Source organism: Phallusia mammillata, chromosome 5 (genome assembly GCF_965637545.1).
Source record: "Phallusia mammillata chromosome 5, kaPhaMamm4.hap1.1, whole genome shotgun sequence".
Taxonomy (NCBI): domain Eukaryota; kingdom Metazoa; phylum Chordata; class Ascidiacea; order Phlebobranchia; family Ascidiidae; genus Phallusia; species Phallusia mammillata.
Genome location: NC_137256.1, coordinates 12,318,876 through 12,345,784, shown reverse-complemented (window position 1 = coordinate 12,345,784; position 26,909 = coordinate 12,318,876). Strand labels below are relative to the sequence as shown.

Sequence of the window (26,909 nt, the reverse complement as noted above, 5' to 3'; positions counted from 1 at the left end):
AAAACGTCAACTGTGTACTTAAAAACTATAAAGCGTCATAAACAACAAAGAGTGCATTAAAAATGGAAGCGGTATTCCGCTCTTGATGAGTGAATCGTAACAATGAAAGCCTGATTAAAGTCAGGGCAGTTGTGCGTTTTTATGGTGCAATGTTTACACTTGTTTGGCACATAATGTGGTTTGGGATTTTACTTGGGTGTGCTTGCAAACTTTTACAAACAGAAACAAGCTTCACTCACATAATACTGAGAAAATAACTGCATAGCTTGTTTTTGATTTCAAGAAACTCGCGGCAGTCGGTATCAAAACTTCGTGGCCTGCTCAGGTAGGTCAGTTATGCTGTACCTAACAACCTCATGTCCGGTTTGCCCTATGTTCTTCGCATCGTCCAATCGAACATATTGTAAGGGATCCGGCTCGGTTTGTTTTGCTGGCTGGCGTTCTAAATCCGTTGGGTGCTCATGGCGCTGCGCATAATTCATAAAGGATGCTGTCGTGGTGGTCATTGCAGTGTCAAGGTTGGCTCTAGGGCGCTGGTGAACTGTTAAATCATGTGTTGGCACTGACTCTGGAAGCCTTTTACTCCGATTAGGACCCCCATTCTTATCTCCGACCGGTCCAGGGCAGCAGCACATGAACAAACAGCAACTGTGCGACGTCCCTTATAAAAATAATCGACACACTTCAGTCATACAAAGACGAGCATATGAAAACGTACTTTTGGTTACAAATACAAAACGTTCCCCTTTTGTGTTCACTGACATTAAATTTATTTTAACCAGATACAGTTTTCTATGTACACAGTGTTACAGTAAAGGTACAGGATAAACACTAAAACGATTGTTTTATAACCTACCTCCTTCCTTTGCACAACAGCATCCCATCGCGTGTTTGCTTAGCTAGACAGTTTAACAACTACGACACTAAAAAGCCTGTTGAAATTCAATGCCTACCACGTCATATTACGACACTGTCTGTGCACAAAGAACCTATTCGTTAAAAGGCTAGAAAACTTTTCGTCTTAGACTTAAAAGTACGGTTGAAACGATGTGATCAACGGCACATTTCTATTCAAGTAGTGTGCTTATATATTTCCTTAAGAACGCGGCTTGTGCTTCAGCATACCCTTGCCTCATGTTCGTCTGAGCAAATATTTGCTTGGTAAACGAAAACGCTTAACAACTGCGAATCGCTCCAAGGCAGTTAGCTATGGACTACACTGATGTACATGTATTTAATTGTCTCTCATGATTCCACATCAAGTTAGTTCCCGAAACACACTTGAAACACATGCTGTTTTAAAGCAGCCACTGGCCTGGTAACAGTCTAGCAACTGTACTCAATGTAGCGTAACGTGATAGGTGAAGCTTGAGAGTTTAGTTTTCGGGCACCGTCATCGCCCGAATAGAGAAGTCCACCTCTCTATACGAATGTTAACAATCCAAACATACATCGACGCTTCCTCTAAATTTGAGAAAGGTTGTATTCCATTGTGTGTTGCAAACGCCCCAGTCTATACAGGGAAAGTCCTTTATTGTACGCAATGAATCACTGTGGAGTGTGGACGCCTAATCATTGTGATTGTCTGTTTTTGCGCTTGCCTTTGTTGCTGACCACATAGTTGTCAAAGAATAAGGAGGCAAAACAACGTGGGGTTTTAAATGAATAAATGAATGCGGATTGGGTAAATTATCTTCATTGGTTACTCAATGTCCAGTAAGGATAAAAAATATGAGATTTTTTAATAATTCATGAAAAATATGAATTATTCTGCCACTGTCCTTAATTGGTCATAATCTTGACAACGTACGTTCAGGTACTGGATAGATAAAAAAAAAAAAAACTACAAACAAAAAAGTAACAACAGACTAACTTGCTAAATACCGATAGGCGGCGTAAAGAGCGCAGTTATTTCAATAAAGAGTGAGACTGGGACTGGATTCGGAACTAAATTTAACGTTAAACCCAGTTTATAAGCTGTTTTTATTGTTATTATTATTATAGTACCTCACTCCAACCCCAATGGGCCTAACCGTAAACATTTTTAAACAATTTGCGTTTATATATTCGCATAATCGAAGCATTTTGGTTTGTTTGAATATCTCGAACACCCCAAAAAACAGGTTTTAAGCACGTTGTTATGTACGAAGTGACACATAAACTTCGAACTTAACATACCATCTCGTTGGACTTAAGAATCTGAACAGTCACCACATTGCCATTGGGACTAAGGCCTAAAACAATAAACAACCACATATTCGCCTTCAGTTAAGAAACATTGTGGTATTTTGTTTAGTTTTAAATTGGTTTGTTTTATTTTCTTATTTCTCTACGAAGTCAATGGTCGCCCAATTCGACCCCCCTTGGATCCGCCACTGATGAGGAATCGAATTTGTAAGTACGTTTGTAACAAGTTGCCTCCTTAAGCGAAAATTCATACACCGAAAGCCCATTCTAGATAGTGTAGCGAGGTGTTTATTCGAGGTACATCGTAATAGAATAACACAATGAGCGAATACGCCGCATAAGACGAAAGTCAGAGAAAGAAGGCAATCTGTCCGGTTCGCTGTAGTATGAAGGCACACGATAACGGTAGTGAGAGAGGCCGCTACAATAGTGCTCTTTAACTTATTTTTCTAGATATGCTCTTATACGATGAAAATAGTATAATAACAATCTTTAATGTAATATTAGCCTACTCCCCATCAACGCGTTTACTTTATAGGAGTATAAGTTACTTTGGCAGCCGCATGTGGCCGTACAGGCTCAGGTTGTGTAACCCTGGCCAACCGAAACTTCGGTGCATCACTGCATAGTTAAAACTAAAAATATATGTAGGCCTGTTTGCTTATTTTCGTAAAATCAATGACTTTTCGAGATAGAAACTCTTAAAAAATCGGGTACATTGTGCGAGTTTTTTTCGGTAGCATGATTTGTGACCGCGTTGACGCCAACCACACTGCTAAACTCAAGAGCCGCGTAGCGAAAAATCCGCACCACCACTGCAACCGTCGTCTCTGTTGCGACTTGTGAGCTGAGGGGAAATGCCCTAACATGCGAAAATGACATTTGAGCTGGGCATTTGATTTAACTTGATCGGTTGTGCTTTGGCCCTAAACTGTAAATGATTCCTTATGGTTATGGTTTTTGATTTAAAATATTTAGTATCATGTTTCCCGGTGAGTAAATGGGGACATCTCTGTTTGTATCGGTATGCGGTATATGCCCAAACAAAAGTTTACATTTCTTTAAATCATTGGTCTTACCAGACAGAAGTAAACTTTTAAAAACACTAAATTTAATATTCTTTAAGAAATGAAAGTTGATTCCTCTAATCCTAGTTGATGCAAATACTGAAATGATTTTTTTATAAAAAAAAACTTTGTGGTGGAAGAAGTAAAAGCCTTACCTCAAGAGTATTTCAAAGCAGCAGCACCACATATTACAAATACATTATTTTTTGCAGAGTAAATCAGTAAGACAGGTATAAATGTTTAATAGTGCAGCAGTATACAGTTAAGCAGTTTTTGTATTGGTAAAAAAAACGTTACAAAAGTAAAGGGGCTGCCTGCACTCATCTTAAGAAGGGAGTCAGCAAAGAAACTTTTGAAGTTAAGTTTTTAGTGGTGATCAGTTAATACTGTGTGTTGCCTTCTATAATTTTGCAACAGGAAAAAACTACATTAAGTTTCACCCACTTTTGAGTCATTACCTATCGTCCTATACTATGGTACGATGCCAGATTTAGTACCGACCGAGTATGAGTACCACTATAATATACTATCGATACCGTGTACTTAAGTATAGTGTTGTACTTGGTTGTATTGTATATCACTGTCTAATTTATCTGCCATGGCCGGGGTACAGACGAGCACACACACATGCAGAAAAATGTAATCTCCACATGTAAGCGCACAAAAATATACGTAACCTTGCAGAACTTTTGCCCGATTTGGGTAAAAATGCTTTTATAAGCAAATGAGATTTTAAACGTTGTAATGTACACAATTTAAGTCTTACAACCTCAGTGAAAGTTTGCATAATAAATGTTTTCAGCACACCTGACAACGCTCATGCTGTACAGTTTAAGAATCAGTGCCTAAGGTGCATAAGCATCGGAACCAATTAATTTGACCCTGCAGACTGGTAACAAACAAGTAAAAATAAAACATATTTTATACATCTATATTTATTTTTTACAGATTTTAGGTTTCACTTTCACCAAGTGGGTACTAAATTATTCATTCGCCATGGATGAACAAAGCTTAACTGTGCAGAAAGTGAAATTTGTAAGCAACTTGAATGGAACATCAACAGAAGAAGTTATTTTGATTTCAACAATATCTGCTGCCAGCTTATTGTTGCGGGCTGCTGTAATATGTATAATGCCAAAAATGGTTCTACAAAATTCGGTGTTTAGATATCTGATTGATTTTATTGTTGTGTTTCTACCATTGTTGTTGTCAGTGACTGTGTTTTCTGAATATCTGATAAAAATACTTGTTTCCATTATTGTATTTGCAATATCCATCCTATGGTTGACTTGCAAGTTACTAGTTAAGCAGTCTGAAAGTGTTGTGCATTCTTGCTATGTTGCCCCTTCATTCTACCAAGATAAAGTAAAGCCATTTGGTTCAGACAGCAATGTCAATAGTTCTGACATGGAGGAGTATTATGCAAACTTGAATGAAAACATGAAAAACCCAGATGCTATTTTTCTTGTCCCATCAAATCTTCCATTTGTTACAACATTTAGAGCTTTTGTCAACATTGCCTCATGCATTTGTATCCTGGCAGTTGATTTTGACATATTTCCAAGGCGGTTTGCAAAAGTTGAAACCTATGGAGTCAGTGTTATGGATCTTGGAGTCGGTGGCTTTGTTGTTGCAAATGCTTTGGTTTCCCCAGAAGCAAGAAACAACAGGCGCCAGGAGAAATCAAAATCAGTATACTCTGGGTTTTTAGCAGTTTGCTTGCAAATCATTTCGACTTGGCCACTGGTCATGTTAGGCATTATCAGACTAGTTTCTGTAAAAATGTCAGGATACCAAGAACATGTTTCTGAGTATGGTGTTCATTGGAATTTCTTTTTTACACTTGCTCTGGTGAGAATACTGTCCACATTTGTTTTGGCATTTATCAATATCAGGCTATGTGGTCTGGTTTCATTCCTTATTGCTGCTGCCTACCAGTATGCCCTAAACAGTGACTCTGCCAGCCTTACCAATTTTTTATTAAGCAATGCATACGATGGAAACTTGCTTGTACAAAATAAGGAAGGAATTGCTTCATCTATTGGGACACTAGCTTTGTACTTAGCAGGTATTCAGATGGGTGCCTTTCTCTTCAAGCCAAGGCATACATTTTTGGAATGGAAAAAGGCATCTGTAGGAATGTTTGCACTAACCATGAGTTTAGGACTTGCACTAAATTTAAGCATCAGTTTAAATCAGCCTGTTTCTCGTAGAATTGGAAATTTGTCTTATATACTGTGGATGCTGTACTATGCTGCTATGTTTTTATTCCAGTACTTGTTTGTGGATTTATTGCTTGTGTTTCTTGTTGATTCAACATCTTTGCCATTAGAGTGTATGCCTAACAGATGGCTCATGTTGTCTGGAAAAAATGCTGCAAAAGACATTAAAATTATATACACACCAGTGCCACCTAAACTGTGTTTGTTAAGTGCTATTAATCGCAATCAGCTGTTTTATTTTTTACTGTGCAACTTGTTAACTGGAGCTGTTAACTTTACGATAAACACACTTTTGGTTGACACAAAAATGGCCCTAGTAATCATAATTGCATATTGTTTATTTGGGTCTTGGCTAATATGGTGTCTGCATTTAAGGCGCATTACATTAAAGTTCTGGTAAACATTCACTTTTCCTGGAAGTTTTTTATAGACATAGTAAATTCTTTCATTTTGTGACACAGTTGTATTTTTTGTAGCTATACATTTTACATGCAAAAAATAACATTTAAATGCAATTGATTTCAGTTAAACATGGAAACAGGTATGCCCCTTTTTTTCTTTGTGTTCTGATCTCATTGACATTCTCATGTGTACATTTACAGATAATAACCGGAAGACGTTTAGTGGAAAACTTTTTAAAGACGTTGATCATTTCGTAAATGATGATGGTCAGTATCTTTTCTACAAGACATGGAAACCAGAAAATCCTGTCGAGTCAGTCCTAAAATGCTGTTTCAGCATAGCCAAAATTAAAACAGGACCTTTTGAAGTTCAATCGTTTATGACCATCTTTGATATTTACAGATTTCTCTTATGCGTGGTTCATGGATTTGGAGGACACGTTGTAAGATTTGATGAATTGTCATCTCATGTAAATTCAATAGGCGGGCTGGCTTTTGGAAATGACCACGGTAAATATTACACTTATTCTGTTTAATAGGAACAATTGTATATTTGTGTTTGTATCTTTAGTTGGCCATGGTGAGAGTGAGGGGAGTCGCACAACAACACATGACTACAATGTCATTATTAGAGATTTTATTCAACTGACAGAAAAAATGAAAAAAGAATATCCTGATGTACCTGTTTTTATCTATGGGCAATCAATGGTTTGTTCCCAGTTAAAAACAGTAGACCTGTTAAGCCAACAATCCATTCTAATTTTTCACATTTTTTAGGGTGGTGCATTATCAGTTCTTGCTGCATGTGATAAACCTGAGCTTTTCAAAGGAATTATAACTGTTGGTGGAATGTTTGTTAAAGACCCAGCATTGCAATCTCCAATCAAGGTTTGAAAGAGGATTACTTTTTGCAACCAAGATGCTTGTGTCAAACTGCTGACTTTATCTAAAAAACTTATGTCTCTGATTTATTTAATTTCTGAAAGTTTTTTTGGGTAATTTTTTTATTTTCATGTTAATATATTTAAATGTTTTTTATTTCACAGAAAGTTCTTCTTCAGTTTGCATCTGCAATTGTCCCAAATTTGCAAGTTACAAATTTAACTGACAATAAAAGCACTAGGGATGAAGTGGAGGTAATACATTTATCTTTTTTGTTAAAGCAAAGAACACACTTCTGTGTGTAATTCCTTTACTAAAAACGGACACATCTTAAGTTCTTTTTTCTTTCCTGTAGCTTGTCTATGCACTTTTGTATGTTTATTGGACTGTTTAGCATCTTTTTTGGTCAACTTTATTCCTTGTCTCAAAATGTTAGTTTTATGTATAGTCTGTAAAACAACATTTTTTAAAAACTTATTGCAGAAAGAAAAATCACTGTCCGATCCCCTTAAAAACAGTGTTGTAAAGTGTCAGATGGCATATCAACTGTTGCGCATTATGGAAAAAATAGAGGAAATTATGCCCACCTTGAAAATTCCTTTCCTTGCAATGCATGGAGATGCAGACACAACATGTAGTGTGGAAGGTTCAAAAAATTTGCATAAGGTGGCTCAAAGTGAAGACAAAACTCTGAAGGTAAGTGGCTTGGGAACACAGATGGAAGTAAAAGGTCAAATACTGAATTGTAGTTACTTATGAATGCCTGTTGTTTATGGGCCCCCTGTTGATAGATGTATATACTGTCCACACCTAGCACTACAAATTTGCTTGGCTTATAAATATAAAATGTAAAAAGAGCATATTTTGAATTCTTTCTGAAATTGTCTATCTATAGTGCATGTGGTGGATGTCTTATTTGTCTTTGAAATGTCACTGGATGGTGCCAAAGAGTTATTTACACCCAAAACTTTTTAATTGCTTGAAACAGGCAGTCCCATTCAGCTGAAACTTTATGATTCTTACTTCTCAGATCTACAAGGATTGCTGTCATGATCTTATACATGAAATTCAACCTGACAGAGACCAATGTTTTGAGGATATACGTTTGTGGTTAAAAGAGCACATTTGAAATCCAGCTAATGGACACTTGCTTGACCCACTGATCAAATTGTTAAACATTTTTTTCTTAATACCTCAACACTGCTCCTGTTTTGTTGTCATTTTATGTGTACTATTGCAATGTAATATAGTCCAAAGAAGTTTGAGTGCAATTTTGTCAAGTAAACAGTGTTTTAAAATAAGGTTGTTTCTATTGTCGTTCTTGTGGTCTCATTCGACAGTAGGACTTAATCGCAAGTACCTAATAATAAGCGCAGTTGTGCTGCTACCATTTGTATCACCGGCGAAATAAACTCAACTCAAAAGTGGAAAAAAAAGAAACAGTTAGTTTGCACAATTTGACAAACAGGTCTTGTTAACAAGAGATAACAACGAAAAAGCGTTTTTTGACTATGCTTACAGCTCGCAGATAGCATCGATTGAACACCCTTATGCACAGTTTTGACAACAACGACTGTCAATGAATGCATTACTTAAACGGTTTGGGTCTTTGGAATTAGCTGTTTGTAGACTACATTATTTCTTCAAAAAGTTTCGCAAGCTGCAAGGTCATCTCGTGACAACCTCAATTGATGCAAATTTTAGTTGTCAAGCTCGTCCCCATCCCGCTAAATTTTGCGTGACGTTTTCCATTGTCTGGCTTCCCAAGTTGGGAATCAATTGATTCGCTCGCATGCTTGAACGAACATGTTCTACAACAAATCTCGCGTAGTGGGCAAGAGAAAAGAGAAATAAGGCGGAGGAGAAGGGCAACGAGCGTCCACAACACGAGGTCGGTCGATCCAACGCGGGCGAACAACTGCTGTAAAAAAGGCTTTAGTTATGCGCTGCCGCAGACGGCGGGAATTTACAGCCCAACGGCTTCTGAAGGGTTGGTTGTAGGTCGCTTCTGGTCATGTGTTGCTGCCAGCACGGACAATCGGCTTAGAGGACAATATTTGTTACTACGCTAATGAGACCTGACTACTGACTAGTAGCTGATTAGATAAGTGGTCGCAGTCCAGGTAACAGTGTAACAAAGACCTTGCGGTTTGCAGTGATAGGTGCAGTTTTTGGCGAAAAGGTCACAATGAGTATCAAAGTCAATTGTGATAAACACCTTTTATTAGAGGCATCCGCTCTCAATCATATGCCTTGTACGATTGATGGAAATGAAAAAGCAAATGTGTCGACGTATTTTCGACCTCAACAAACAAGTCAAAACAGTTTGAAAAATGTTTTGCGATCTTCGTTTCGGGGACGCCCATTAGAAGGCAAAACGATTAACATTCCTGACGGATATGTTGGCCTTATATTTGAAGAAAAACGGAAGCCCTTTTCGGAAGACGAAGACCGGACTTTGGACCTAACACATTCGTTTGACTGTTTCCAACAATGGTATTTGGATTCACAGTATCTAAGCAAAAACACTGTTCAGGGTGCTTGTGAAACTTGGACAAGGCATATTGCTGCTGCTATTCATGAACCTATTGAAGAATAAACGTGACAGACAGTTGTTACTTTGTATTAGCAATATTTAACAAATGTTTCAACCATATGTTGCAAGTAATGATTTGTGTTTTGTTTCTTAAGTGTTTATTTATACATATACAAACATTGCAAAGCAAAATTTGTTCCGTGCCGAAGAAAAATGGAACCATATAATTCAGATTTGGTGATTTTTGCTGAGAAACTAAGGTAACTGTTTGTAAATATTTGACAACATACCATGTATGTTATTGATTTTCTGATGATATAGCATGTTTTTGCAGGGAAAAGATGCAAGACTACAAACCAGCATTAATTCGACAACGCCGTCCAATGTTCCGTGCCTATCCTGATGTGTTTATGGGATGTGAAGCTGTTACCTGGGTGGTTAACAACTCTGAATTAAGTGAGTAGTTTAGATGATTGCTTTTTTAGATTTGCTGTTTTGTTTTAATTGCAATATTACAGAAAAGACTAGTGAGAAAAACAACAATGGAAGTACCATTGGAGAAAGTGATTCAAGTTTGACAGAATGTGATGCCATAGGGCTTTTCCAGAAGTTAATGGATGCTGGACTTCTTCGAAATGGTAAACATACAAATTGAGGTTTTGATATTAAACACTTACTACAGACCAAATAAACATTTATGAAACTCTTTGTTTAGTTCAAACCATGGAAGGATTTCAAAATGACAGATCACTTTATCGATTTTCATCTGATGATCATGACCAAGAAGGAGACACTTTTGTTCGCTCTGTTGCATTTGGATATAGATTGTATAAAAAGTAATATATACAAACTTTTTAAAATCGTTTGTATGTGTTATGTGGTACTTAACAGCTTTTGTTTTTTAGTGCATGTGACAGTACATCTGGGTTGTTTCAAAAAGTGTGTGCCTTTGGACAACTAGTATCATCTGAATCCTTGAAGGCATCTGATATAGTTTCATGGCTGGTCACAAATGGACTTTGTAAATCAAGGGAAGCAGCTGTTGAACAATGTGCATCGATGTGTTCACACAAAGTCATCAAATCAGGTAAATTTCCTTGAATCTTAAACCACTCTTCTCAGTAGTAATTATTTCACATCACATGCTACAAAAGCTATAATGTGGGGCGTTTCAAACCTGTAGTTGTTTATTGCTATTGAGTCAATTGGAGGGGGTGATTACGTTTTGTTGATGCGTCAAGTCGTTTTCACAGGAGAAACTCGCTGTCTTACTTACCTTACGTAAATCCCTGTGAATCAGAATGTTTGCGCAGGCAGTGATACAGCGTTTATACCGGACGATTTCCGTCCTAGCAACCACTCTACTATGAGAGGTCAAGTAATTGGGTGTTGGCTTTCGCAACGAGCGACTGTGGCTTGTTTGCATTCCCAAAGGGTACAGTTAACTTTGATGGTTGTTGGTATAGCGTCCTTAGTGCCGTGCGCAGCAAGCGCCACGTCGTTTGGTCACGCTTGGATAAATGCTGCGTTACTTCACGTATTAATTCAAGGTTCAGTCCATTTACTATTACTGTAACCTATTTAAAGGTCGAATCCCTTTAAACTGTCTTGTGTGTTGACCCTAAACGTTTAGAAATGCGTTTAGGTTACTGGTGTGTAAACAATTCTAACCCCATGTTATTTTTTTTGTATTTTTGTGTTGAGCGACATTTCATTTATTGACAAAATGCTTTGGACTCTGTCACACATTAGAGTTTTCTTGGGTTTATGATATATCATTGTTTCCGCAACATGTCAAGCTGTTCACTCCGGACATACGCACTTGCAACACGCAACAACGCTTCCGTACGCCACGGGGCACTTAGTTTCTACATACCTGAGCCCAGCAGTTGTCGGATCGATGTCACTATAGTACTATAGTAACACTCGCTTCTGTCACAGCCGCACAATTGGTGTTACCAACTGGTCACTGTCCAAGGCTTATGTTTCGTGTTTTAGGCTGCGTCGTGGTGCTCAGCTTGTCTAATTTTACAAAATCGGTTGTTCTTTATACGTTGTCCTAAATAACACAGATCGGGTGCGCGAAAGGTGGCTAATTTGTTGTGGGATAACGACAGGTGGTAACTAAAAACGGTTTACCTGTGACTAAAACAGAATCCTTATCAAAAATAGGGATAAATAAGGAAGCATCGTCACGGTTAGCAAACAATTGCAAAAAGTTTTGTGTATGTGGCATGCTTGCTTTAGGAATGACATCATTGTAGCTCACCAAACCGACCATTAAATATTTATTTCGTTTCGTTTTTGCTTGTGAGCCGTTAGTGCCACGCACAAGGCAAAGGGAGCACCTTATATGGTGCAACTCGAAAGTCATGATATTTATGGGCAAAAACCAATCGCTGGTCCGGTCTCTGCGATACAGAGATTTCCAATTGCAACCCAGTCGGACTATGTTCCAAAAATAACCCAACACTGCTAAATACCGGCTCCAATCAGGCAAAATGCCGCGAGACAACCTTGTGAACGATCCGAAATGGCCAGTTGCTAACGTCGCAACCGGGCTTGCAACGCGATTCGCCTCGGTCACGCCTCGATCAGGCGCGTTTTGCGTGATCGGTATTTTTAGGCTGCAGGCGTTATGCTGGCATACAGTCGCGGCCTGACCGAACTGCTGGCCTTTGCATCAATGAGCGTTTGGTGTGCCACAGAATTGACACGTTGTTCCAGTTACATCATCATATTACAAGCATGATTACGAAGTTCAGGCCTGACAAATGTGGAAATGGTAGACAGGGAGACTTTGCATCCTAACGGCATGTGATCTGACTGTGACATTACTTGTATGCAAGACTTTAAGTGTAAACACGCCCATCAAACTATCATTCTACATTGCTTGTAGAAAATGTGGCGCAACTCACCATATCGATTTCGGGGTCATCACCTCTTATTTCTGCCTTCATGACAAGTAACACGCTTACCCTCGTATGTTTTACCGTCTCGTATCGCAACCTCGTTATGTAATACTATCTGTATGCTGTTTCTGATGTGGAGTTTGTAACTGGACATGTCCTGTTATTGACGTCACTTGTGAAACCGGATTACCGGAAGGTTTGGCGCAACTCGCAAGTAAATAAGGGTCACTCGCAATTGTCGAAACGTTGTTGTAATTTACCACCACTCTTCATATTCCTGTATGCAAATCCTTTACTCCCGGTTGAATCAACCATTGTTTTCTTACGAGGTTGTATGAAAAGGTTTTTAAACTATTGGAACTTTGTGTAACCCCTACTGCTTTACCCCACGTGATAATAACAATACCGTGTTTAGAAAGGCTGTGAATGACGCATACATGATGTGCCAACGTGTTGTGGCATGTTTACTATTTTAGGGCATTTGTAAGAGGATTATCTCTTGTAAGGTTGGCAAACACCATCGTTGTAGATTTGAATGTAGTATTTTTTTTGTTTAGCCAGCAGAAACGTTTTACCCTTTAGCGATATATCCTGCTGTGTTCACTTCAGGCGGAATAGCTATATTGGTATGTTACGCATGTACTGATAATGGAAATGATCGTGGTGGTCCGCTTACGTGTTCTCACCGCACAATATAAGAATCAATATTGAAAGATTATCACTCTCAATTGAAGGCCTTCTCTTGGGATGTGGCATGCTCCATTGAGTGTTGTTTGATCGACCACCGCCATCGTTCCGCTTACTTCAAACCACGTGTTGTTGTTTACAACCCTCGCCAGACACAACTGTCCCACTTATTACGTCACCGACAGTTTTGACGCGGGTTTTCTGTGAATCATTGCTGTTTTTCGGGCTGTTTGTTTTCAGAGTCTATTTAATAGTCCAATGTACGACAACACCCAAATTGAACTCACGTGAACTCGGCCGCGAGGATTGTATGTTTCTTTTATGTCGCTAATAATGTTCGTTAAGTTCACTGCTGTAAGTTTGACTTGTTTGCTATTTGACTTGACTTTAATTATACAAGGCTAAAGTTTGCCCCTGGGTAAAAGCCGACGTCCATACAGGAGATATGATGACAGGCTTTCAATTTAACGCCCATAATTATATTTTAATGAAACGAACTCGTGTTAAACACACGACCCGCGGTGAGCGTATTTGCGTCAATGAAAAGTGACTTTCTGCTCAACGATCTGCTGACGTAAAAAGTCGGTTTACCACAACACTTCACATGCAAAATTAATTGTTTGCGAGAAATGCATTACATCGTGTTTGTTGTCATATTAACCGATTAGTCTTGGTGTTGGTGCGTTGCAGCAAGCTTGTTTACTTGCTAAACCCAAATAACCTCTGCTTTCGAACTGACCTGATTTCCATTTACACGTCAGTTTAACAGCTTTTCCGAAACGGACAGAACGACAATGTGTGCTAAAATGCCACCTAATTTTGGTTTGTTTATTGTTAACAAAACTGATGCGCCGTTAAGGAGGAAGCAGCATAGCTTTGTTGTTACCATGTGTTCCTACTTAACACGGTTTGTTCTTAGCTACTTCCGTTTGTTTTCGTTACAGTCTTTTCTTTAACGACACTTTATTTTTTGTCTTACAGTTGATCCAGAAGTGTCAGAGTTTGGGGACGACAAATCCTTCTTCGTGTTTCTGGTCGACTACACTCGCAAACCAATACAAGTGGCTCAATTTCTCTCCGGTTCAACGCCAAGTGGCCCACAGTGCAGCAGTATTACAAGAAACAAACATATCCACCTCAGGTAGCATTTTTATGTGCCAAGTTTTATGACTCATTCAGTGAACTTTAATAATAATATATGTGTGTGTTCCTTGTCTGATACGCAATGCTACACTGTGCGAATGGCCCGCGGCAGTGCAGAGATAACATCATTTCTACGGAAGGTCCATCAATATAGTGCTCACACAGCGCACTATTTTACTTTGCTTTTTATTATGCAGACAAACAAGTGATCAACTGATGGACCTTTCATTACACAACTCTGCACTTTTGTCGGGCAGAAATTCGCGACATAAAGGTAATAAAATGTTGCGTGGTGCTATATCATTCTGTTGCAAGTCAATGACAACCATATTCTATTTTTGTAGGCCTATCTACATCATCTGACGATTCTGGCATCGAAAACGGTTCAATGTAAGTACAGTACTATACTGGTTGCGTAACTATGCGAAAGGTCGCCTTACGAAAGCATACATGCAAGTGTTTCCGTGTAAACACAAAACAAGGCAAGATACATGCCTTGCATCATAACCGATCGCTTGTGCTGCATTCTTATAATTGCCGTGCAATAGAAAGCTGTTACCGTATTAACTTGAGTAAGAAAAGCACGGACCAAAATTTCCTTCATTCGGAAAACATTTTTTTTTCGCTTCGATGTTGTCATGTATGTTGTTGGCGATATGTATTTTATTTGCAACTGCTTTTTTGCCATTTGCCCCGGTTTGACTGCTGATAAGATCGTCATGGCAACGAAGCCCCGAGGCGCATTGTTGGATGTTTGAGGCCAAAAACGCTATGCAATTATCTTCTAAAAGTGTTCACGGGCGAGAGCTGTCGGGCTTAGCAAACGGGCCATGATCTCAGGCCATTCGGGTGCAACAAACCGTGAATTGAGTCTCGAGCTGCAGCTCGCACGGCATCTCCGGCGGCCCTTTATAGATCCTTTACATACTTACGTAACAAGAGATTTGCAGAGGCGGGTCGTGGAGGGGTTAACCTGCTTTTCACTGCACACAAAATTTCGAACGCTTGAGTTTTTTGAGTTGCAGCTTGCACCGGCTAAATAGAGTGTGTACAGAGTCACGTATTTCAGTCTTTTCTTTAAAAATGATAAAGATAGATTTAACAAGACGAACTCTATTTCTATCCATCATTTCAAATAACAACCAACGTTAAGCCCCAAAACATCGCTTTGTGAAATTCAAAAAAACTCTAATTTTAAAGCCGAGTGTCTGTCTGAGAGGTTTGTAAAATTTTGCCGATTTTGTTAAAAATCGTGCTGTGACAGTTCTACGATTTCCGGTAATTGTGCGGACTCGTGTGCTTATTGCGTATGGACGTGAAAGGCGTGTTCCCACTTTAGCCACTGAGCGAATTGCCTTCGCAGCATACGCTGGAGTGTAGGATGTGTGATTTGGAAACTGGGTTATTTTTATGTTGTTTTCAAAACGTGGTTTAGTTTGGTAAACCTAGGACCAAATTTTAAACCTAAGAATTTAAATGTGGCCTTCTACACAAAGACACAAAACCCCCCAAAAAAAATTCGTTGGAGAATATAACTCAAATTTTATGTCCTTTCATAACCACAACGTATCATGCGGACAAGGCGTGCTCAGCTAAGCAGCGCGTGCTACATTTTATTGACGCTTTAAACCGGTTTTATATACCGGATCAAAGCGGTTCGGTCGCACAGCTCACTCTGTACCAGTCTTTGCCCAAACAAACCATTGTAAATCATTGTTTGGGATCACTGAGTCAGACTTGTCTCTTCAACCGCTGGACCCGAAAACATGCCTCGGTGGCGCGAATCGTAACCGCACCTATGTTATGGCAAACTCTCTGCGTCATGTTGTTAATGATTAAGCTCACCTTTTGACGTTACAATTCCCATTGGCCCTGCATGGGTCTTGTTTAAATAGGTGTTGCTTTTGGGCTTATATTTGCCTTTGGGCGCGGGAGTATTTCGTCAGCCCACTGTCTGCCAAATATGGTGTGCACACTTGAATGTAAACCCGTGAATGAGTGATGGCACATAGGCCTCGACACAAAGAAGCGTTGTGACAGAATAATAACTTATTTTATCTCTCATTTCAAGTGCTATAAAATGAAAAAAGACTGTCGATTTTACGTGCATAAGTTTTACAGCCTCCTTGGGCGAAAAACGACCTAATAGAGTTGGAAAAAGTGCTTTGATTAACTTCAATGTCGTTTTTTCACCAGTTTCCTAACCATTAAAAGTTTCAGCTAGTTTTTAACATTGCTTAAATTTTCGCGGACCTAATAGTAACGTGAAGTAACAAAAACAGTATGGTGTTGTAAAATATTTCGTATATCGTGTGTGGCTGGAAACTTAAACGTAATTGATTGACAAAAACAGTTTTACACTAACAACCGGTCTAGTTTTACTTAAAATGCTCATGTTTATTTATTTTTGTTTACAGTTCGCCTCCATCCTACAAATCCTTGCTGAAAAGCGACGGTAGCATGACAAAGGAAGCTCTACTCCATCCTTCCGCACCATTTGTCAAAAAAGACCTAAAGGTAAAAACTGATAAAATGACAAACGCATCCAACCTTTATTTCACAACACACCCACGATGTTGGTTGTTCAGCCGGCAACAGAACGGGAAGGCATCAGGCAAAAAGCATCCGCTTTGCGACTGCGTGTACTGAGAATCCCAAGTCAACATGGTTAGGAGAAATTCACAAATCCCGTTTAAAACTACACAGCAAACAATAAAACGATACCTAGACCACATGCCTTTTGCATAAAACCTATTTGCGTGGATATCAATAGAATGTGCTGCGATTTATTGTAAGAACGGTTTGACAACAAAAGGAGCCAAAAGTCGTAATTTACCTCTTTTTTCTCACTGTCAGACCAATCTCAGTTTTTCCACACAAATTTTGCTAAACATTATTAAGTGTGTTTGCACATGTATCTTGTACGAAACGGCTAAGGTACCAAAAAAATCCCACATGTTAAACTGATTTTACTGCTTATTCAAATAGAATTAAAACAGAACATTAATAAACATAATTGCAGAATAAACATACAATAGTTTACTTATAAACACATTCATCAAGTCAACTACCACTGCACACACCAAGCACAACTGAACACTGACACAAGGTCAAGAACTTAACTGACACCTTGGCACACTGCCACATGGCAAAATCAGTCATGCATCAAACTCAGTGAAGCATAAATAAAAGAACAACTTTTAAATTCAGCTGGGAATAAATTTTAATTTAACACCACATATAGAAATATTAGCTTGTGTGTTTGTGTACAACGTTGTTGTTTTCCTTGTGTGGCTTTCTCCCTGGGTGTCCAACAAGTTTCACTTCCAGTTTTGATTTTCTAACGCGTCGTGTTTCTCACAGATCTTTCCTGACCCGGTCGGCTATGGCTTCGTGATCCGCGGCTCTGGTCCTTGCTATGTAAAGATTGTCGACCCCGACTCCCCCGCTGGCAAAGCTGGACTAATGGTAATTTGCATACATACCACAGACATGTCATGTGGCTTGGCCCAGAATATGCCATCGTAGCGTGTTATATTACCGCGGCTGCGCAATCAGCTGAGTAATATATAGCCTCGGTGTTTTCCTCGCCACAGTACTCGAATAGTGATGACACGTAAGACAATGGATGGTCTTTCTCGCTATATGTGCCATAGTTCCTACATCACCGCTGGTGGCTTGATATAAAGTTACAAATGTCGCTTTCACACATAAAATAAGCAATGCCCTTCTGGCAAATGTATACTGTTTCCATATGTTCCGCTGCACTTTTGTGTTAATTCATTCTTTGCCGCTGGCAATGTCGAGATGTAATAGCTTGTTATTTTTACACAGGCGAAGCAATACATTGTGAACATTAACAGTCAGCTTGTAACGAATCTACCTCATCCCGAAATCGAAGACCTGATCCTCAATGGCCCTAAACTACTTAAAATCACCATTATGCAACACATCAAATGCGAAAGACGTAAAGCAAGCGAGGTAAGCAGGATATTTAGTGTTCAACAAAAATTACTTTCATTTAGCTTTGACCCCATGGTTTGTCTTGCATTGTTTTTTTTTTAAATCGCAGTCTGGTATAAAATGAAAAAAACTTTTTTCTGCGTAAGGTACATTTTACTATGTCAGGTTCGCGACGTTTTCAACATCTTAACTTTTGGCGCAGAAGTACATGATGACACAGATCTTCATTAAAGTGACCCGTTTTCTTTTTTAGCCTACAATTTCGCCTCCAGTTACTCCAACAACGCCGGGGAAGACCCGATCCTCACCCCCACTGCCCTCCGCGCAGCCTTGGATGAAAAAGCGCGACAGCGACAGCTACCGGGGAATGCACGCAACGGTTATGAGCCGATCGTGAAATGGGCGCGTGGTGGCGCTATTGTTCAATCCAGACTCAAGAGAGGTTACGCGTTGAAGCCGAGTCGCATTATTGCGATGGGCGGAATGGAACAGAACGGGATCGAAAGTCGGTACGCCGAGCGACTGATAGAGCCGGGTCACTGCATGAAGTATTGAATCTCTTTTCAACACAGGACAAAGACACCGGCGAGATTATATGACAATTTGTACTTTGATAAAAACTTATCTTCGCAAAAGACACATTACAGTTTTGCTTGCTATGCAGTGTTGCTTCTCGCGTTTGGTTTTCCTTTAAAGCGTTTTGTTTCCAACTGTATTGTCGTACGACTTAAACATGTTTCAAATTGACTCATATTACTCCGCTGCAACGATTCGTCAAAGGAAATTGCATTCATTCGTTTTTTGAACCCACTGTTTTGCATCGTCAATAAGCATACAGGCCATTGACTGCTTTATAATTTGTAAAAGCGGTTGTTTACTCAGTTGGGACAGGCGATACCCCTGCTGTGTTTTCTTGTCAATGATTTAACAAAAATGATTTCCACATTTGCGCCTTTTTGGTTGACGAGTATTTTTTTGTTAATGCATTTTTTTAGTTTGTCACATCCCTCAATGCGTTCTGTTGAAAACGAAATTTGCGACAATCAGCGAATTGTTCGGTGTGTTCCAGCGTTTTTTTAGTTTTGTTTTTTCTTCGATTCTTGTTTAAAAATGACGTTCCTCGAAAGTTCTACAGTGCTATGTGCTCTGTACAGTTGCGTTTGGTTTCATCATGCCTTTTGCTTCTTTTCCTGTTTATATTTTTCGCTGCTTAAATATAAGTTAAATACGCGTGGCGTGTACAATTGCTTTGTCTTGGCATTTTTAATAATCGAAGAGGCAATGTGATATACAGGAGAGCTGATTTGGACAACGAGGTAATTCTAGTTGTCTAATTGGGCAAATCAGAGCAAAATGGTGTCTTTATATATGTTTTTATATATAGGCCTATATGTGCATAGTAATTTGGGAAACATGCCGGCTTCTTACCAGTAGTCTAGCCTACAAGTAATACCATGTTTTACACGATTTAATCTACGTAGTGGGCTGTTCGTGATGGAGGACAATACCTTTAACAATACACGATCGGCTAATTTGCACGGCGTCGGTAAGATCGTTGTGTTGTTACCAACAGCTATCGTTGTTTTAGAACGTTTTATTAAATATCTTTTGAGTCTTTGACCAAGGCAAAATGATGTATGAAATCGACAATACTGAAGAATAGATTGCAGAAAGTTTTATTTGTCCGTGGTTTGTAGTGTTCTTGGGTTAACAATTTCTTGTTGCATAATTATTTCTGCATTGTTACATGATGGTGCGGCTATGGTTATGAGTGTTGTTTTAATTTTTTCTCGGTAGGCCTATATGCAGAGCCCATAATATGACAATATAATGCAGTGGTTCTCAAAGTATGGGTCGCGCAGGGTAAAAAAATGGGTCGCGCTATGGTGGTTCAATTCTACCCAAACGAATTTACTTAATGTAGTAGTAGTAAAGTCCACTCACTCGACCACGTTGTACAGTAAAATGAACTAATCATTGCAAAATACTGACAATAGCCTTCCAATTGTACTGTTACGCACATAGCGATTGTTACGTCATAGCACGGGGAATAAAAGTTAATCATGCGAAACTGAACGTGGAGATGTAACAGATACCGTTTAAGGATGAGTAAGTATTCGTACAAGGAAACATATTTAGATTTGGGATTCACTTCTATCAATGATCATGTTGCTGCTGCAAAGTCACAATATGTGTTGTGTTATGTAGTATTGTTGAATCGAACTCGTTAAACCTGCAGCCATTTTGACATGGGCAGACCCAGTGCGGCCACGACGTGGCCTCGAAATTGTTACATTTTTTGATATTTGAGGCTTGGGTCGTGAGATGTTCATAATGCTCAGATTTGGGTCGCGGTCAAAAAAGTTTGAGAACCACTGATATAATGGCTCTGGTATATGTATTTGCACCCTCGAGAAGTTAAAATATATGTGAAGGTTATGCTTCGGTGGACAAGAGGACCGAGAGCAAAAGTTGAACTGGGTGGCGGCGAAGATTTAAGTTGAGTCAGTTTGCTGTTTTAACTTATGACTTCGCAAAATATTGCTGAGCAAAACCTTTGTTTAATGCATTACATGATGCTCTTATAATAAGCTAAGAACTGCCCGTTACGAAAAAACATTTTTGATCTGGTGTTGCCTGTAGAATGTCTGTTGTTGCGTAATATTGACAAAATCCAACTCAAGTAGATGCAAATTAGTATGAAGTAAAAGTCATCATATTCATCACATTGATCTTCATGCATAACACATATGTGTTAAAACAGTGTGATCTTAAAATCATTGGTGTGAAGCTTCATGCTACCAGCCTAATAGATTAAAACAATTATTATTGTTTTCTATTGGAAAACCTAGTACGAAGTATACTTATAGGTTTAAGACATTTAGTTTTAGAATAGATGATTCAAGTTAATGAAACAAATTTCTTCATATTACTATCCTTGTATTTTCAGGTAAATGAACATCAAAAAGATTGTTTAAGACTGTAATTTAAAAATACTAATTATAAACCCAAAATGTACATATCAGAAGAGCAGTTAAAAGGTTTTGACTCCTACAAGGTTAGTCTAAAATAAAATGATTTCTCACAACTTTTGTGGACCCACTAGAAATCTGCTTGATAGTTGTAGAGATAGTTTGTAAATGTAAAAATTGTTAAAGCATGTGGAAGTTTCTGAAAGATTGAAAATACAAATGCAAACTCTATCAACAACTAATCAAATCTTTGGTTGGAAAATTACAACTCAAAGACTTTTTATAGGCGTTTACAAATGTAATAAACTTTTAATAGGGGCCTGCTGCTGCAAAAAGGCTTGAAAATTACTGTTTCAAACAAAAGATATTTTTCACTAACTCCGGATACATATATGTGTATTTTTGTTTTTTAGTATCGGTGTATAGACAGTTCACCCTTGTCCAACTACATTATTCATCCATTTTGGAACCAGTGTGTGAAGGTAACTGAATTCGAAACATTTTAATGTTCTATCTAATCTCAGTTGTATCTATATATTTTCAGCTTTGTCCCAAATGGTTAGCCCCAAATGTGCTAACAATTAGTGGATTTCTTCTACTTGTCATGCAATTTGTCCTTTTATCCATTTATGACCCATTCTATGTAACCGCTAAAGAAGGCAGCTTTCCTTCATGGGTCTGGTGGTTCAGTGCATTTGCCCAGTTTTTTTCTCATACTCTTGGTAGGCTTTTTTTAGTTGAAGTATAGTGAGAATTTGTTTAATGGCTTCAAACTATTTTAGATGGAATAGATGGTAAGCAGGCCAGGCGTACAGGAAGCTCTTCACCACTTGGAGAGCTGTTTGACCATGGTTTGGATTCCTGGTGTGTCTCATTTTTTGTTCTCAATGTCTATTCTGTTTTTGGTGGCAGTGTTGATGGTAAGGAACAGTAAATGTTCTTTATATCTTGAAATTCTTCATAAAGTTAAATAGGGTAATTTTGATTTTCAGTTGGAGTTTACTTGTCTGTTTTGTATGTTACATTATTCGCTTTCTTGTTGTCACATTGGGAAAAGTACAACACTGGCATTTTGTTTTTACCATGGGGCTATGACCTAAGCCAAACCGTAAGTAAAATTACAATTTTTCTTTGTGGTGCTACAAGAAATTTCATGTACCCATTTAAAATCAATTTGGTTATAGGCGCTGTTTGCAATCTATGTTATAACAGCAATCAAGTCGGTGAATCTTTGGAAGATTCCTCTTTTTGGAATTAGTTACTCAACTGTGTTTATAGTTGTTGCTTTTGGTAAGCATTCATAGCACGGTGATTCCAACATCAAGTTGTCTAATAACAAATATTTTATGTTTATAGGAAGCACTTTTGCTGCAACCCCTGTTGCACTGTACAATGTTTACTTGTGAGTATGGTTCCTCATTTTATAATTTAAAACAGTCAACGTTCTATTAAAAAGTATACTAAGCTATATATATTTATTCAACAGGGCACACCGTGATGGAACAAACAAACAGTCATCGTTATATGAAGTTTTGCTTCCACTTATTTCACCAGCAATTGCCTTTTCCCTGTTACACATCTGGATTGTTTTTTCTCCAATTTCAATTATGACTTACAACCCACGACTTGCATTGTTTCTGATTTCTGTTGTGTTTTCAAACATATCGGTATGTTTGTAATGTTAGTTTGGGTTGATTAAAAAAAGTTAGTATGTTGCAATTAGTTATACTTTATTGTATTGACAGCATCAAGTTGTATATTTAATACGTGATGACTCAAGGAAGTATTTGTTTGGGCTTCCGCTACATTGCAATGATCTGCTTAGATTTTTTGAAGTTGTGAACAAGGAAGCATATCTTTAATACACACTATGACAATTGCTTCCATTATATACCTGATTGAATGCCATAAACAAAATGAGGTTTGTTGCTAATTAAAATAAACTTATTTTTTCAGTGTCGCTTAGTTGTTGCACAGATGTCGGGAACCAGGTGCCAGGTTATCAACAAATTTCTTCCCGTGCTAGCACTGGCTTTATCTATTACCCTCTACCTCAGAGATGCAAAGGTTGATAACTACCTGTTTTGGAGTGTCACTGTGTTTCTAACTCTTGCACACATACACTATGGCATTGTGGTGGTAAGTACTTGGACTAAGAGATATAAAAGTCAAAAGATGTAATTTAGATGCATTTCTTGTAAGGCTGTTTTAAAACAATTTTGCAATTAAGCAGGTATATAAGAATATAACTTTAAAATGGCATATAATATAAGGTCTCATTTTTTGAGTTGTCACAAAGTGACATCATAAAATACCAACTATTTCTTGTCATTAAATATGGTGAGACTGTGTTAAAAGTTTACAAGCTTTCACACAATGCAATTCAAAAATGTACAAGTGTTTGTGAAAAAAATGCTCCTGACATTGTTAGTGGGTTCGAAGTTCAAAAAAATGAGGTTCTTTTATCGGGTATGCAGCATAGCAGAGGTCTATATTTTGGTATGTCAGGCCAGTGCTGTTCCCTGTCTACAGTCACACCTGTATTTAAATCTGCGTTGAAGAGCAACTAACATTTTGAAATTGCTAGAATACAAAGATGGATGCAAATACATTATAGCTTTGCTTTTACACCAACTGTGTGTTTGCATTTATCTAACCTTATGTCTGTAGGTCAACACTCTAGCAAACCATTTTGGCATTAAAGTATTCTCCATTGCAAAAAAGAAGGATTGACTATATGGCAGTGAAGAGGCCAAGCTGATCACACCAGAACTTGACCAAGAAACAGGCAAAGTCTGATGACACTAGTCAGCAAGATAAGTTTCCAGCCCAAAGGCTTGGTGTAACTTAGTTTGTTAGTAATTGTCTGATAAAACAACAGTGCTAAAAATTAAATAAAAAATGTGGCAGTATGTGTACCTTGTTTTATGAACAACTTCGATTCTGTTACTGTTATTTTGATGCAAGTTTTTCACCACGATTTTATCTGTTATTTATGCATAAAAAGTCGTACTTCAGTTTAAATGCAGCTAAGGTCAAAAACTTTTTGTGGCTATTTATGGGTCCCCTTCCATGAAGGGGACACATATTGTTTTTGTCCGTATTTCTTTTTTCTGTCTAACGCTAGTTTGTTAAACGCGTTTGGTCAAGAAAGAGTGCTCCAAATTTATTACAATTTGGACAGATGTTACATATTAATCCAAATTTGATCCTCCTGAAGTTTGACCCCGAATGACCCAGCGGTTCACCCGCAGGCCCCCAAAACGTAAAAATTTAAAAACGGCCGTACTGACTAAAGTACATCATCTAGGAGTTATGTGCTCTGTTGGTTGGTGCAATGTGAGGTTTTCTAAAGAATTTTCTAACTTTTAACAGGATTTACCCATTTTTACCCCTTAAACCCCGAAATATTCGTTTTTGTCTAACGCTGGTTTGTCAAACGCGTTTGGTCAAGAAAGAGTGCTTTAGATTTATTCAAATTTACACAGATGTTAGCTATTGTTTAAAACCTGTTCCTCTTAAAGTTTGACCCCAAATGACCCAGCGGTTCACCCACAAGCCCCCAAAACGTAAAATTTTGAAAACGGCTGTACTGACTAAAGTACATGATCTAAGAGTTTCATGCTTTGTTGGTTGGAAAGTAGATGATCTAAGAGTTTCATGCTTTGTTGGTTGGTGCAATGTAAGGTATTCTAAATAATTTTCCGATTTTTTATTGGATTTACCCATTTTTTACCCCTTTAACCCCGAAATAATCGTCACCCCTTAAATCCTGAAATAATCTTTTTTGGTTTTAGGCCAGAAATACAAGGTCTAATGTGCTGAAATTTCAAACAATTGTTTGCAGTAGTTTACTCGTTTAGTATTCAAAAATTTGCCTTAATCGGCCAAATAATGACTTTCACAGCCCATAGTTTGTGTACACTGTCAGTCAGACAGAAGTCCCAAGGGAGTCATTGACTGGTTTACGATTAAAACGGTTTAGTGCAGAGCGGGAGGGATCAGCTTGACGTCCGGACAGACGTTTTAAGAGACAGTCTTTTCGGTGATTAGAAATCAGCTGTTTTTTTTCCTTAACAATCTAAAAATCACCGCAACATTTGTTTACCATAAATCCGCACAAACATGCGTGTGGGGACCCATTAGTTTTTGTTCACAAAAACAATCATATGTGTAGATCAAATGATGTGTATAGTAAATTGGTAAATATCGTATAGAATATATAAAATGGAAGTATATCAGAAAGCCACTCTTCTAGTTGTACCATGATTTTTGCCACAACATTACACTTAACTTATTTAACAGGAATCCTTTCATTTGTAGCTTGCTTTTTTACTTTTTCAAAAAGGACCAACTTTTGCTAATTATGAATTCAACTAACCAACATTTGCCATTCGTTTAGTAATTTTATGCAATTTGCATGTAACTTACCAGATTCCACAACACCAACTTTTTTGCATGGATTTAAAGATTTGATAATTATTTTATGAAGACGCATTTTTAATTATTTTGTGTAAGCATATGCATGTTAACTGTGCTGGTCAAGGTTTTTTTACTTTGTTTAAGTTAGTTCGTCGCTTTTCTTATCATTCAGCCATGCTTTTTGCCTGTTGCCAAACATCTGGTTTTATGGCTGCTTCATTGAAACAACTTCAAGTGATTGTGCACTGGGTTAATCTATTTGAAACAATGTTAACATAATGGGACACCCAAAACACACTGGTATGAGTAACGATTGTTAAAAATTTGTAACAGTGGATTAACTAACTTTGTCAACAACTAAATGTTTGTCTAAAACAGGGGTGGGCAACCTTTGTTACTGTGGGGCCAAAAACAAAAGCAAAAATTAGCTCGCGGGCTGCACCTGTGTATAACAACACAAGGTGATTTTACTTCGTTGTTTACCAAATATGCTTAACTACAAGTAAAATTCGCATTTGATTCTAGCCACATGTTGCCAGGTCGCAAAAAATAGCATCGGCGCATTAATCTGCTCAAAAATATACAATAGTTGGACTCGTTAGTCAGTACATTTCAAATTCAAGCGTCTCCGCGGGCCGCACAACCTTGAATCAAGGTCCGCATGTGGCCCGCGGGCCGCAGGTTGCCCACCCCTGGTCTAAAAGGTTTTACTGATGATTTTAAGTTTGTTTATGTGCTTAATTTCCCTGTTGAAAAAATCGCTACATGGTAACATATGTAAGACTATAAAATCTTCAAATCACTTTTATTGTGAGCTTATATATGCAGTGATTGCACACAATTCAAGTTTTGTACCTGACGATAGCAGTGTTTGAGCTGTACTGTGTGAAACAGACGAGTAACTAATTGATGTTTAATACCTTTGTGCTGATTACCGTCGCTAACTTACATAAAAGCATTTAATTGCCCGGACTGTTTTTCTTAAACCGTTAATAATGGTGTAACATGTTGTTTACGGAAGTACCGAAGTGTGAAGGTTGAGTTTATTTCAAAATTTAAATGGCTGCAAAGCTTGTCGTTTCCATGACTGTTGTATGCTGTCTGCATGTAAGACGTGCTCCATTGAAAACCTTACATAGTTGATAGAAATGTTTATTTTTGATCATTATTATAAGTAACCGCAATTTCCGTACCCGTGTTTGCCTTGTTTCGTTGTGTTAATAAACCAAGTTTAAACAATCATGTTTGACACGGTATTTAAGAAAAATCTAAAACAGCAAGGGTATTATTATCCCCTATACATGGGGCCCGCAGTATGCCAGGCTTATTCCAGGCGTTACACCGAATCTTCCGGTCACCAAGCATTTCCACATGGCAAAGCGTAGGCTCGCCTCGAAAAGAAAAGCGCTGGGAGGATTTTGTTTTGTTCTGCTTATTGCGTCACGTTTCAATTTAACACAGCGTTATGTACTCCATTTATTTAACAATAAAGCTTAATATTTTTGTTTAAAGTTG

At 38.2% G+C, this 26,909-nt stretch overlaps 5 protein-coding genes and 1 long non-coding RNA gene across 6 annotated transcripts; 5 read left to right on the top strand and 1 right to left on the bottom strand.

Annotated features, from left to right (window-relative positions):
* The first annotated feature begins 3,127 nt into the window (after window positions 1-3,127).
* On the top strand, window positions 3,128-5,952 carry LOC145228414 (glucosaminyl-phosphatidylinositol-acyltransferase PIGW-like). The gene has a single exon (XM_080093470.1). The coding sequence runs from the start codon at window positions 4,251-4,253 to the stop codon at window positions 5,874-5,876; it is 1,626 nt and encodes a 541-aa protein (XP_079949596.1). The 5' UTR covers window positions 3,128-4,250; the 3' UTR covers window positions 5,877-5,952.
* On the top strand, window positions 5,944-8,140 carry LOC145228416 (monoglyceride lipase-like). Its single transcript, XM_080093473.1, has 8 exons — window positions 5,944-6,017; window positions 6,079-6,190; window positions 6,281-6,387; window positions 6,449-6,585; window positions 6,655-6,765; window positions 6,924-7,013; window positions 7,243-7,455; window positions 7,790-8,140. Exons 1-8 carry the CDS (start codon window positions 6,008-6,010, stop codon window positions 7,886-7,888), a joined length of 879 nt encoding a protein of 292 aa, XP_079949599.1. The 5' UTR covers window positions 5,944-6,007; the 3' UTR covers window positions 7,889-8,140.
* Window positions 8,141-8,947: 807 nt separating this feature from the next.
* Window positions 8,948-9,450, top strand: LOC145228417 (ribonuclease H2 subunit C-like). Its single transcript, XM_080093474.1, has one exon. It carries the CDS (start codon window positions 8,948-8,950, stop codon window positions 9,356-9,358), a length of 411 nt encoding a protein of 136 aa, XP_079949600.1. The 3' UTR covers window positions 9,359-9,450.
* A 46-nt stretch (window positions 9,451-9,496) lies between these two features.
* On the top strand, window positions 9,497-19,244 carry LOC145228415 (DEP domain-containing mTOR-interacting protein-like). Its single transcript, XM_080093471.1, has 12 exons — window positions 9,497-9,555; window positions 9,630-9,751; window positions 9,814-9,933; window positions 10,011-10,131; window positions 10,201-10,382; window positions 13,876-14,035; window positions 14,235-14,311; window positions 14,382-14,427; window positions 16,455-16,554; window positions 17,401-17,505; window positions 17,872-18,018; window positions 18,254-19,244. The coding sequence occupies exons 1-12, from the start codon at window positions 9,509-9,511 to the stop codon at window positions 18,395-18,397; spliced, it is 1,371 nt and encodes a 456-aa protein (XP_079949597.1). The 5' UTR covers window positions 9,497-9,508; the 3' UTR covers window positions 18,398-19,244.
* On the bottom strand, window positions 16,261-17,405 carry LOC145228418 (uncharacterized). Its single transcript, XR_013860068.1, has 2 exons — window positions 16,874-17,405; window positions 16,261-16,682 (listed from the first exon to the last, which is right to left on the bottom strand). It is a non-coding gene; the product is annotated as an uncharacterized LOC145228418 (long non-coding RNA).
* A 1,684-nt stretch (window positions 19,245-20,928) lies between the features above and the next one.
* On the top strand, window positions 20,929-26,633 carry LOC145229896 (ethanolaminephosphotransferase 1-like). The gene is made up of 10 exons (XM_080095239.1): window positions 20,929-21,058; window positions 21,386-21,454; window positions 21,517-21,694; window positions 21,755-21,892; window positions 21,965-22,080; window positions 22,157-22,262; window positions 22,329-22,374; window positions 22,459-22,639; window positions 22,929-23,111; window positions 23,643-26,633. The coding sequence occupies exons 1-10, from the start codon at window positions 21,014-21,016 to the stop codon at window positions 23,703-23,705; spliced, it is 1,125 nt and encodes a 374-aa protein (XP_079951365.1). The 5' UTR covers window positions 20,929-21,013; the 3' UTR covers window positions 23,706-26,633.
* The last annotated feature ends 276 nt before the right edge of the window (window positions 26,634-26,909 follow it).